General features: G+C 46.5%; 1 protein-coding gene across 2 annotated transcripts in view; it reads left to right on the top strand.

The window, feature by feature from the left end:
• LOC129836420 (protein FAM13B-like) overlaps positions 1-13701 on the top strand; it is a 59358-nt gene that overhangs the window by 43005 nt on the left and 2652 nt on the right. The window contains exons 11-15 of one of the 2 annotated variants that reach the window (XM_055902548.1): positions 261-432; positions 10007-10217; positions 10354-10495; positions 11479-11560; positions 11787-11995. In XM_055902548.1, coding sequence (XP_055758523.1) covers positions 261-432; positions 10007-10217; positions 10354-10495; positions 11479-11560; positions 11787-11995 — 816 coding nt within the window. Of the gene's footprint in view, positions 1-260; positions 433-10003; positions 10218-10353; positions 10496-11478; positions 11561-11786; positions 11996-13701 lie in introns of both variants that reach the window. The other variant, XM_055902547.1, reaches the window with a different exon arrangement.

Here is a 13701-nt window from a genome sequence, read left to right as displayed (position 1 = left end):
CAGGTCTTAAGAAGCCAAGGAGAGAGCTGAACTGAGACGAGCCCCATTACGTGACCGCTAACGTCACGTCTTACACTTTGATAACTGAGGTGTGGGGCACACGGACACAACACAGGATCGCTTCCCCTCAGGACAAGCCCAGGGCCAGCATCAGGCTTTCTCCAACCACCTTCTCCAACCACTCCACCCACCCCAGACAGAGAGTCAGCACCCTCCCCCTGAACCCTCATTCTGAAGACATGTTCTGCTTCTGTTTCCAGAGCCCCTCCCTCAAGCAGCAAGCTCTGGAGGCTGAGCTGTGCCCCTCGCCACCCGGAACCCCTCAGGAGGACCTGGATCACCCCCCTTGTACCAAGGACTACCAAAGCCTAACCCCATCTCTCCACTCCCTCCCAAAACAGGAACAGGACATCATCAGTACTTCACTGACAGGTAGGAGAACAGCACCTTCTCTCTCCATCTTTTTATGAATCTCCTTGTGAGCATATTTGTTATTCTTACACTGTGTGATATCTTGTACACTATGATATATATAGTGCTTGTTTCAGTGAATCAATAGCGTCTTTTCATCTGTCTTCGTTAGTCTTATGGTTAGTATCAGTCTTATGGTTAGTATCAGTCTTTTGGATGATATCAGTTTTATGGATGATATCAGTCTTATGGTTAGTATCAGTCTTATGCTTAGTATCAGTCTTATGGTTAGTATCAGTCTTATGGTTAGTATCAGTCTTATGGATGATATAAGTCTTATGGTTAGTATCAGCCTTATGGTTAGTATCAGTCTTAAGGTTAGTATCAGTCTTATGGATGATAGTCTTATGGATGATATCAGTCTTATGGTTAGTATCAGTCTTATGGTTAGTATCAGTCTTAAGGTTAGTATCAGTCTTTTGGTGAGTACCAGTCTTATGGGTGATATCAGTCTTATGGTTCGTATCAGCCTTATGGTTAGTTTCAGTCTTATGGATGATATCAGTCTTATGCTTAGTATCAGTCTTATGGATGATATTAGTCTTATGGTTAGTATCAGTCTTATGGTTAGTATCAGTTTTATGGATGATATCAGCTTTATGGTGAGTACCAGTCTCATGGTTAGTATCAGTCTTATGGTTAGTATCAGTCTTATGGTTAGTTTCAGTCTTATGGTTAGTATCAGTCTTATTTCTAGTATCAGTCTTATGGTTAGTATCATTCTTATGGTTAGTATCATTCTTATGGATGATATCAGTCTTATGGTTAGTATCAGTCTTATGGACGATATCAGTATTATTGTTAGTATCAGTCTTATTGTTAGTATCAGTCTTATGGTTAGTATCATTCTTATGGATGATATCAGTCTTATGGTTAGTATCAGTCTTATGGACGATATCAGTATTATGGTTTGTATCAGTATTATGGTTTGTATCAGTCTTAAGGTTAGTATCAGTCTTATGGATGATATCAGTTTTATGGATAGTGTCAGTCTTGTGGATGATATCAGTCTTATGGTTAGTATCAGTCTTATGGATGATATCAGTCTTATGGCTAGGATCAGTCTTATATTTAGTATCATTCTTATGGTTAGTATCAGTCTTATGGATGATATCAGTCTTATGGTTAGTATCAGTCTTATGGACGATATCAGTATTATGGTTTGTATCAGTATTATGGTTTGTATCAGTCTTAAGGTTAGTATCAGTCTTATGGATGATATCAGTCTTATGGATGATATGAGTCTCATGGTTAGTATCAGTCTCATGGTTAGTATCAGTCTTATGGTTAGTATCAGTCTTATGGTTAGTATCAGTCTTATGGTTAGTATCAGTCTTATGGTTAGTATTAGTCTTATGGATGATATGAGTCTTATGGTTAGTATCAGTCTTAAGGTTAGTATCAGTCTTAAGGTTAGTATCAGTCTTAACGTTAGTGTCAGTCTTAAGGTTAGTGTCAGTCTCAAGGTTAGTGTCAGTCTTATGGATGATATCAGTCTTATGGTTAGTATCAGTCTTATGGATGATATCAGTATTATGGTTTGTATCAGTCTTATGGTTAGTATCAGTCTTATGGTTAGTATGTCTTATGGATGATATCAGTATTATGGTTTGTATCAGTATTATGGTTTGTATTTGTCTTAAGGTTAGTGTCATTCTCAAGGTTAGTGTCAGTCTTATGGATGATATTAGTCTTATGGTTAGTATCAGTCTTATGGATGATATCAGTATTATGGTTTGTATCAGTATTATGGTTTGTATCAGTCTTATGGTTAGTGTCAGTCTTATGGATGATATCAGTCTTATGGTTAGTATGTCTTATGGATGATATCAGTATTATGGTTTGTATCAGTATTATGGTTTGTATCAGTCTTAAGGTTAGTATCAGTCTTTAGGTTAGTGTCAGTCTTATGGATGATATCATTGTTATGGTGAGTACCAGTCTTATGGTTAGTATCAGTCCTTCGGTTAGTGTCTGTCTTATGGTTAGTGTCAGAGCTGCTAGGAATACTGGGTGGAGGAGTCAAGCGCAGAGAGCAGGGTTTCAAGAAAGTGGATTTATTTTCCAGTCGACAGGAAAAACGATCATGCCCTAAACACACGGGCGCATGAAAAGACGAGTCCAAAAACACAGGACTAAACTGTCCAGGAAAAAATAATAAATCCACATAACAAATCCAACACCAAATAACAGAAACAAGCCCGCACAACAGCCAGCGGGCTTACTGCCCTTAAATAGCCTACCCACAAAACTAAACTCAAAACAGGTGCACCCAATCAGCCCAAACTAACAGAAACAAAAAGAAAAGAATCGATGGCAGCTAGTAGGCCGGTGACGACGACCGCCGAGCGCCGCCCGAACAGGAAGAGGCACCATCTTCGGCGGGATTCGTGACAGTAACCCCCCTCTGACGCGCGGCTCCCGCAGCGCACCAACCCCGGCCTCGAGGCGCAGGACAATCCGGGTGGCGACGATGGAAATCAACCAGGAGGGAAGGATCTAAAATGTCTCTCCCCGGTACCCAGCACCTCTCCTCCGGACCGTACCCCTCCCAGTCAACGAGGTACTGCAGGCCCCTCACCCGGCGTCTCAAGTCCAGAATAGCTCGTACTGTGTACGCCGGGGACCCCTCGATATCCAGAGGGGGCGGAGGGACCTCCGATACTTCACCTTCCTGAAGGGGACCAGCTACCACCGGCCTGAGGAGAGACACATGAAACGAGGGGTTAATGCGATAGTAAGAAGGGAGTTGCAATCTATAACACACCTCGTTTATCCTCCTCAGGACTTTAAATGGCCCCACACACTGCGGCCCCAGCTTCCGGCAGGGCAGGCGGAGGGGCAGGTTTCGAGTCGAGAGCCAGACCCTGTCCCCTGGTGCGAATACAGGGGCCTCACTGCGGTGGCGGTCAGCGCTCTTCTTCTGCCGTTCACTGGCCTGCCTGAGAGAGTCCTGGACTGCCCGCCAGGTCTCCCTAGAGCGCTGTACCCACTCCTCCACCGCAGGAGCTTCGGTCTGGCTCTGATGCCACGGAGCCAGGACCGGCTGGTACCCCAGTACGCATTCAAATGGCGACATGTTAGTTGAGGAGTGGCGGAGTGAGTTCTGGGCCAACTCTGCCCACGGGACGTACCTCGCCCATTCTCCTGGCCGGTCCTGGCAATACGACCTCAGAAACCTACCCACTTCCTGGTTCACTCTTTCCACCTGCCCATTACTTTCGGGGTGAAACCCAGAGGTAAGGCTGACCGAGACCCCCAGACGCTCCATAAACGCCCTCCACACCCGGGACATGAACTGGGGACCTCGGTCAGATACGATGTCCTCCGGCACCACGTAGTGCCGGAAGACGTAGGTAAATAGAGCCTCCGCAGTCTGTAGGGCCATAGGGAGACCAGGCAATGGAAGGAGACGACAGGACTTAGAAAACCGATCCACAACGACCAGAACGGTAGTGTTCCCCTGAGACGGGGGAAGATCAGTCAGGAAATCTACCGATAGATGAGACCATGGCCGTTGTGGAACCGGGAGGGGTTGTAACTTCCCTCTCGGCAGGTGCCTAGGAGCCTTACTCTGTGCGCATACCGAGCAGGAGGAGACATAGAGTCTCACGTCCTTAGCCAAGGTGGGCCACCAGTATTTCCCCCTAAGACCCCGCACTGTCCTCTCAATCCCCGGATGACCCGAAGAAGGTAGTGTATGAGCCCACCGAATCAATCGATCACGAACACCAAGCGGTACGTACCTAAGGCCAGTCGAACACTGGAATGGCACAGGTTCTACCCTCAACGCCCGCTCGATGTCCACGTCCACCTCCCACACCACCGGGGCCACCAGACAAGAGGCTGGGAGGATGGGAGTCGGATCGATGGGCCGGTCATCCGTGTCATAGAGACGAGACAGCGCGTCGGCCTTAGTGTTGAGGGAACCTGGTCGGTAAGAGAGCGTAAATCTAAAACGAGTAAAGAACATGGCCCACCTAGCTTGATGCGGATTCAGTCTCTTCGCCTCTCGGATATACTCCAGATTGCGGTGGTTAGTCCAGATGAGGAAAGGGTATTTAGCCCCCTCAAGCCAGTGTCTCCACACCTTCAGGGCTTTTACCATAGCTAGTAACTCCCGGTCCCCCACATCATAGTTCCGCTCCACCGGACCCAGCTTCTTAGAAAAGAAATCACAGGGACGGAGCTTCGGTGGCGTGCCCGAGCGCTGTGATAGCACGGCTCCAACACCAGCCTCGGCCGCATCCACCTCCACTATGAACGCTAACGAAGGGTCCGGATGCGCCAACACGGGAGCCTCAGTAAACCTTGCCTTCAACTGGTTGAAGGCTCCTTCTGCCTCGGCCGACCACCGTAGACGCACCGGCCCCCCCCTTCAGCAGTGAGGTAATGGGCGCCGCCACTTGGCCAAAACCCCGGATAAACCTCCGGTAGTAATTGGCAAACCCTAAAAACCGCTGCACCTCCTTTACCGTGGTCGGATCGGCCAATTACGCACGGCATTAACGCGGTCACACTCCATCACCACCCCCGAGGTGGAAATGCGATAACCCAGGAAGGAAACGGCTGGTTTGGAGAACACACATTTCTCAGCCTTGACGTATAGGTCATGCTCCAGCAGTCGCCCAAGCACCCTGCGCACCAGGGAGACATGCGCGAAGCGTGTGGCAGAATAGATCAAGATGTCATCAATATATACTACCACACCCTGCCCCTGCAAGTCCCTGAGAATCTCATCTACAAAGGATTGGAAGACGGCTGGAGCATTCTTCAACCCATACGGCATGACGAGGTACTCATAGTGGCCTGATGTGGTACTAAACGCTGTTTTCCACTCGTCTCCTCCCCGAATACGCACCAGATTATACGCGCTCCTGAGGTCCAGTTTTGTGAAAAAACGCGCTCCGTGGACTGATTCCATCGCCGTAGCGATGAGAGGTAGTGAATAACTAAATCCCACTGTGATTGAATTTAGACCTCGATAATCAATGCACGGACGCAGTCGTCCCTCCTTTTTTCTCACAAAAAAGAAACTCGAGGAGGCTGGTGACATGGAGGGCCGAATTAACCCTTGTCCCAGAGCTTCCGTGACATATGTCTCCATAGCCAACGTCTCCTCCTGTGACAATGGGTACACGTGACTCATGGGAAGTGCAGCGTTCTCCTGGAGGTTTATCACGCAATCCCACCGTCGATGAGGTGGTAATTTGGTCGCTTCCTTCTTACTAAAAGCGATAGCCAAATCGGCATATTCTGGGGGAATGCGCACAGTGGAAACCTGGTCTGGACTCTCCACCGACGTGGCACCGATGGAAACTCCCACACACCTACCTGAATACTCATCTGACCACCCCTGAAGAGCTCCCTGTCTCCAGGAAATTAGGGGATTGTGAATGGCTAGCCAGGGAACCCCCAACACCAATGGAAACCCAGGTGAATCAATAAGGTAAAAACTGATCTGCTCCCTATGATCCCCCTGGGTTACCATGTCCAGCGGAATCGTGGCCTCCCTGACCAGCCCTGACCCTAACGGTCGGCTATCTAGGGAGTGCACGGGAAAAGGTGGGTCTATCTGCACCAGCGGAACACCCAACCTACGGGCGAGTCCGCGATCCATAAAACTCCCAGCTGCGCCTGAGTCGTTCTAGCGTCTTATGCTGAAGCGAGGGGAAAAACGCAGGGAAAAAAATAACCAAAAACATGTGACCAACAGGGAGCTCTGGGTGAGTCTTGTGCCTACTCACCTGGGGTGGCCGAGGAGTATTCCGCCTGCCATCCCGACTCCCAGATGGACTCCTCCAGCACCGGTCCGAAGTGTGTCCTCTCCGGCCACAGTAGGTGCAAGAGGAGCCACCTCCTCCAGTCCCCCTAGATGCAGCTCCTCCCAACTCCATCGGAGTTGGAGCGGGAGGGCTGGGAGGTGGAATGGACAGGACCCCCTCTGAACGCCCGCGGGCAGCTAGCAGGTTATCTAGTCGGATCGACATGTCTATCAGTTCATCGAGGGAGAGTGTGGTGTCCCGACAAGCTAGCTCCCGACGGACGTCCTCCCGGAGGCTGCAACGGTAATGGTCTATTAAGGCCCTGTCATTCCACCCCGTACCAGCAGCCAAGGTCCGGAACTCTAAAGCGAAATCCTGGGCGCTCCTCGTCTCCTGTCTGAGGTGGAACAGACGCTCACCCGCCGCTCGGCCCTCCGGTGGGTGGTCGAACACCGCTCAAAACCGGCGGGTGAACTCCAAGTAGTGGTCCCGAGCCGAGTCTGGGCTGTTCCAGACAGCGTTGGCCCAGTCCAGAGCCCTACCCGACAAACAGGAGACAAGGAGGCTTACACTCTCCTCACCCGAGGGAGTCGGACGCACGGTAGCCAGGTAGAGCTCAAGCTGGAGCAGAAATCCCTGGCAACCAGCCGCTGCTCCATTGTACTCCCTCGAAGGGGTGAGACGCAATGTGCTGGTCCCAGCCGATTACACTAGGAGTGGGTTGTGTCGTCTGCAGGGGAGCTGAAGGGGGCGTCGGGAGACCACTCCTCTCCCATCGTTCCATCCTCTCCATCATCTGGTCCATCGCTGACCCGATACGATGAAGGACAGCTGTATGATGATGGACGCGCTCCTCCATAGTTGGGAGAGGGGTGGTCGCTGCTTCTGCTGACTCCACATTGGTGGTGCGGGCTTCTGTCAGAGCTGCTAGGAGTACTGGGTGGAGGAGTCAAGCGCAGAGAGCAGGGTTTCAAAAAAGTGGATTTATTTTCCAGTCGACAGGAAAAACGATCATGCCCTAAACACACGGGCGCATGAAAAGACGAGTCCAAAAACACAGGACTAAACTGCCCAGGAAAAAATAATAAATCCACATAACAAATCCAACACCAAATAACAGAAACAAGCCCGCACAACAGCCAGCGGGCTTACTGCTCTTAAATAGCCGCCCGAACAGGAAGAGGCACCATCTTCGGCGGGATTCGTGACAGTTAGTATCAGTCTTATGGTTAGTGTCAGTCTTATGGTTAAGTATCAGTCTTATGGTTAGTATCAGTCTTATGGTTAGTGTCAGTCTTATGGTTAAGTATCAGTCTTATGGTTAAGTGTCAGTCTTATGGTTAGTATCAGTCTTATGGTTAGTATCAGTCTTATGGTTAGTGTCAGTCTTATGGTTAAGTATCAGTCTTATGGTTAAGTATCAGTCTCATGGTTAGTATCAGTCTTATGGATGATATCAGTCTTATGGTTAAAATCAGTCTCATGGTTAGTGTCAGTCTTATGGATGATGTCAGTCTTATGGATGATATCATTCTTATGGTTAGTATCAGTCTCATGTCGAGGACCAGTCTTATGGTGAGTACCAGTCTTATTGATGATATCAGTCTTATGGTTAGTATCAGTCTCATGGTTAATATCAGTCTTATGGTTAGTGTCAGTCTTATGGATGATATCAGTCTTATGGTTAGTGTCAGTCTTATGGTTAGTGTCAGTCTTATGGTTAGTATCAGTCTTAAGGTTAGTATCAGTCTTAAGGTTAGTATCAGTCTTATGGTTAGTATCAGTCTTATGGTTAGTATCAGTCTTATGGATGATATCAGTGTTATGGATGATATCAGTATTATGGTTTGTATCAGTATTATGGTTTGTATCAGTCTTAAGGTTAGTGTCAGTCTTAAGGTTAGTGTCAGTCTTATGGTGAGGACCAGTCTTATGGTGAGTACCAGTCTTATTGATGATATCAGTCTTATGGTTAGTATCAGTCTTATGGATGATATCAGTGTTATGGATGATATCAGTATTATGGTTTGTATCAGTATTATGGTTTGTATCAGTCTTAAGGTTAGTGTCAGTCTTATGGTTAGTATCAGTCTTATTGTTAGTATCAGTCTTATGGTTAGTATCAGTCTTATGGATGATATCAGTCTTATGGTTAGTATCAGTCTTATGGATGATATCAGTGTTATGGATGATATCAGTATTATGGTTTGTATCAGTATTATGGTTTGTATCAGTCTTAAGGTTAGTGTCAGTCTTATGGTTAGTATCAGTCTTATTGTTAGTATCAGTCTTATGGTTAGTATCAGTCTTATGGATGATATCAGTCTTATGGTTAGTATCAGTCTTATGGTTAGTATCAGTCTTATGGATAGTGTCAGTCTTGTGGATGAAATCAGTCTTGTGGATGATAGTCTTATGGATGATATCAGTCTTATGGTTTGTATCAGTCTTATGGTTAGTATCAGTCTTATGGTTAGTATCAGTCTTATGGTTAGTATCAGTCTTATGGTTAGTATCAGTCTTATGGTTAGTATCAGTCTTATGGTTAGTATAGTATCAGTCTTATGGATGATATCAGTCTTATGGTTAGTATCAGTTTTATGGTTAGTATCAGTTTTATGGTTAGTATCGTATCAGTCTTATGGATGATATAAGCTCTCTCAGTATTCGCTTTGGGTGGGTGTGTCTCGTGCTTGCTAGTCGAGTCACGATGCACCAGGATACAGTTGGAGCATTGGCCCATATTCACAAAGAGTGAAGGAGTGCTCGTCTATGATCAGTTTTGTTTCGTGGTATCCAATTGTTAGGTGTTACTGTCTTGTCTCATCGCTGCAACTCCCGTACGGACTCGGAAGAGGCGAAGGTCGAGAGCCATGCGTCTTCCGAAACACAACCCAACCAAGCCGCACTGTGTTAACACAGTGCGCATCCAACCCGGAAGCCAGCCGCACCAATGTGTTGGAGGAAACACCGTACACCTAGCGACCTGGTCAGCGTGCACTGCGCCTGGCCCGCCACAGGAGTAGCTAGTGCGCGATGAGACAAGGATATCCCTACCGGCCAAACCCTCCCTAACCCTTACGACGCTAGGCCGATTGTACGCCGCCCCATGGGCCTCCCGGTCGCAGCCGGCTGTGACAGAGCCCCGGCTCAAACCCAGAGTCTCTGGTGGCACAGCTAGCACTGCGATACAGTGCCTTAGACCACTGCGCCACCCGGGAGGCACTTGCTGGACCATGTTGACTCCAATGCTTTTCACAGTAGTGTGAAGTTGGCTGGATGTCCTTTGTGTGGTGGACTATTCTTGATATACACAGAAAACTGTTGAGCGTGAAAAACCCAACAGCGTTGCAGTTCTTGACACGCTCAAACCGGTGCGCCTGGCACCTACTACCATGCCTCGTTCAAAGGCACTTAAATATTTTGTCTTGCCCATTCACCCTCTGAATGGCACACATACACTATCCATGTTTCAATTGTCTTAAGGCTTAAGAATCCTTCTTTAACCTGTTTCCTCCCCTTCATCTACACGGATTGAAGTGGATTTAACAAGTGACATCAATAAGGGATCATATCTTTCACCTGGATTGAAACATGGAACATGAATTGAAACATGGATAGTGTATGTCTGCCATCCAGAGGGTGAATAGGACAGGTACACAATTACATTGCTAGCTTTTCTATCATTTCAAACCTGTTGGTCTTCATTTAATTTATGTACTTTGACCACTGTTGTCTCTTTCCATCCTCCCTCTCCTCTCTGTCAGAAGCTAGTCCGGTCCAGAGGCCCCCCGTGTCTCTCTCTGAGGGCAGTAGCAGTGAATGTCTGATGACCCCTAGTCCCAGTCCTCTCCTTCAGCGCCTTGCAGTGGGTGACTGTCCCGTACCGTCCCCCCGCAGCCACAACCTCAGCTTGGGCCATCGCTTCAACACGGACCCTGAAACGGCCCCCTCCCCACCCTGCTCACAACACATCAGGATGTATGACACTGTGTCCAAGTGTTGTGTGTTTGTGTTCAGTTTTTGTATTTGTGTGTGTGTGGTGGTGCTAGACGTGTTTGTATGGTATGTAATGGATAATGGTAATTTACCGTTCTAGCTCTCCCTCCCTCCTCAGGGCTCACTACACAGTGAGGACTGAACCAGCAGAGGGCGCTAACAAGGCCCCATCGGTCACGACGCTCAACAGACACATCCAGAACGTGAGGAAGAGGATCAGACGCTTCGAGGAGCACTTTGAGCAAGAGAGACAGTACAGGGTGAGACAGTGAAACCGTGAAACATTATTTACAACCCCATTATAGCCCAGAGCCCAACCTTTTAGTTTCTGAATGAATCCATAGTTTGACTGATGATGGTTTTAGCGCAGACTGTCTCATAAAGACAAAGGAATGTATTTCCTTCTGCTGAGTGAGAGAATCAAAGCCACAGACAGTCATATCTCCTCTCCCTCTATGCCAGGCCAGTTTAGACTGATTCAAATAACGCTCTCTTTCTATCTCTCTGTCTGTCTCAGCTGTCTGGGGCTGAGAAGCAGACTTGACTTCAGTTTCCTTTCCTAAAGCGCAAAGTCAGCCCAATACCAGCTGCACAGAGCCTTTGGAAACTGAAATCCAGCATTTTTTGCAACAATGTTGTAGATTTTCAAAAAGTTCAGCTACAAAGGTGCAGAATTATGGGGAATACACATCAAATATTATTCCTGATAAAAAAAACATATTAAAAAATAAGCACATTGTATGCGGAGACAGTGAACACAATTACACACATTTCTCTTCTGATGAAAACAATGTGTTATATTCTGTGTACACTTAACATTGCTTTTTTCCCCAACTGATGACATTTAAAGTGTTGTGAAAGGTGTTCTAAGATATGCAAATCAGGTACTAAGGCAAGGCAATTATCAGAAGTTCTGTAAATGTATTCAAGCATTTGATTATTGCTGTTCTGCTATAGATACGTTTCAACACAGATCCAAAAATTGCTTGTACGCAAATGAGAAAAACTGTAGACCGATTCAAGGACAAGACTTCACCTACTGGACGTTTACAACCATTACACTTCTGTCTTTTCCAGGGCTGTACTTCTTAATCCGGTATAGCGCATATATTTAGTGTGGCTCCACCTAGTGTTTATGGACTGATAATAACGATAGGATATAATTTGCCAGATACAGTATGATGAACATACTTTTTTCTATGTGTAATATATTCATGAGGTGTGTGTTGTTTTTCTGTGACAGCCAGCACACAATGATAGGACTGCCCATCATGAGGTGTCTAGACTGATGCGGGACCTCACCAAGTCTCGAAAGCAGCTCAAAGGTGAGTCCTTGACGAGGTGCAATCAGATGTGTTTAGAAACCCCTGTGTGAATAGAAGCTGAATGTAACACCGAGACACACCACCTGGTGGCTGTAGAATGAATGTTGTTTATATTCGTTATTTATGCCATTTTGATGTTTTTTTCTTTGTGGAGGAAGGACATGTATTCTGAATCTATATTGATATTTGTATGGATGTTGTATATTATCAAATGGAACCTGTATAGAGCTGAAGCTGAAACAGTGTGCAGAGGGGCTCAGAGAGCAGCAGAAAGGGGGAAACACAGGGACATGCAGGTCCACAAGTGAACCCAAGGGGGCGATGGAACACTACCACAACAGTAACAACAAACCCTCACTGGAGGAGACCATTGATAGCCTGATGAAGAGACTGATGGAGAAACGAGAGGAGGAGGGACTGCCTGATAACATCAAGGTAAAACCCCACATAGTGGTAATGCGATGGAAATGTACATATAGGCTGTGAAAGGACCTATTCTCTTACAAAGATTAGGCTACTCTTGATTAGCTCAAATCAAATGTTATTGGTCACAAACACATGGTTAGCAGATGTTATTGTGAGTGTAGGAAAATGCTTGTGCTTCTAGTTCCGATAGTGTAGCAATATCTAACAAGTAATCTAACAATTACACAACAACTGCCTAATACACACAAATCTAAGTAAAGGAATGGAATAAGAATATAAAAATATGGATGAGCAATGACCGAGCGGGATAGGCTAGATGCAATAGATGGTATAGAATACAGTATATACTATGTGAGATGAGTAAAGCAAGATATGTAAACATTATTAAAGTGGCATTATTAAAGTGACTAGTGATGCATTTATTAAAGTGGCCAATGATTTCAAGTCTGTATGTAGGCAGCAGCCTTTCTGTGTTAGTGATGGCTGTTTAACAGTCTAATGGCCTTGAGATAGAAGCAATTTTTCAGTCTCTCAGTCCCAGCTTTGATGCACCTGTACTGACCTCGCCTTCTGGATGGTAGCTGGGTGAACAGGCAGTGGCTCGGTTGGTTGTTGTCCTTGATGATCTTTTTGGCCTTCCTGTGCTGTAGGTGTCCTGGAGGGCAGGTAGTTTGCCCCCCGGTGATGCGTTGTGCAGACAGCACCACCTTCTGGAGAGCCCTACGGTTGTGGGCGGTGCATTTGCCATACCAGGCGGTGATACAGCTTGACAGGATGCTCTCAATTGTGCATCTGTAGAAGTTTGTGAGGTTTTTAGGTGACAAGCCACATTTCTTCAGCCTTCTGAGGTTGAAGAGGCGCTGTTGCGTGTTTAGTTTGTCTGGAAGCAAGACGTGTAGTTCGTAATTGTCTGTAGACCCTGCCACATACATCTCGTGTCTGAGCCGTTGCGACTCCACTTTGTCTCTATACTGACATTTTTCCTGTTTGATTGCCTTGCAGAGGGAATAACTACACTGTTTGTATTCAGCCATATTCCCAGTTATCTTTCCATGGTTAAATGCGGTGGTTCGCGCTTTCAGTTTTGCGCGAATGCCGCCATCTAGCCACAGTTTTTGGTTAGGGTAGGTGTTAATAGTCACAGTGGGTACAACATCTCCTATGCACTTCCTTATAAAATCACTCACCGAATCAGCGTATATAAATCAATATTATTCTCTGAGGGTACCCGGAACATGTCCCAGTCCGCGTAATCAAAACAATCTTGAAGCGTGGATTCCGATTGTCAGACCAGCATTGAATAGTCCTTATCACGGGTACGTCCTGTTTGAGTTTCTGTCTATAGGAAGGGAGGAGCAAAATGGAATCGTGGTCAGATTTGCCGAAAGGAAGGGCGAGGGAGGGAGGGCTTTGTATGCATCGCAGAAGAGTACAATCAATATGCTGATAAAATGTAGGTAGCCTCGTTCTCAAATTTGCTTTGTTAAAATCCCCAGCTACAATAAATGCAGCCTCAGGATATATGGTTTCCAGTTTGCATAAAGTCCAGTGAAGTTCCTTGAGGGCTGTCGTGGTATTGGCTTGTGGGAGGATATACACGGCTGTGACAATAACCGACGATAATTATTTTGGGAGATAATATTGTCGGCATTTGATCGTGAGGAATTCTAGGTCAGGTGAACAGAAGGAATTGAGTTCCTGTATGTTGTTACAAT

This window comes from Salvelinus fontinalis, chromosome 37 (assembly GCF_029448725.1).
Source record: "Salvelinus fontinalis isolate EN_2023a chromosome 37, ASM2944872v1, whole genome shotgun sequence".
Lineage (NCBI taxonomy): Eukaryota > Metazoa > Chordata > Actinopteri > Salmoniformes > Salmonidae > Salvelinus > Salvelinus fontinalis.
This window is presented reverse-complemented; position numbering and strand designations above follow the sequence as displayed.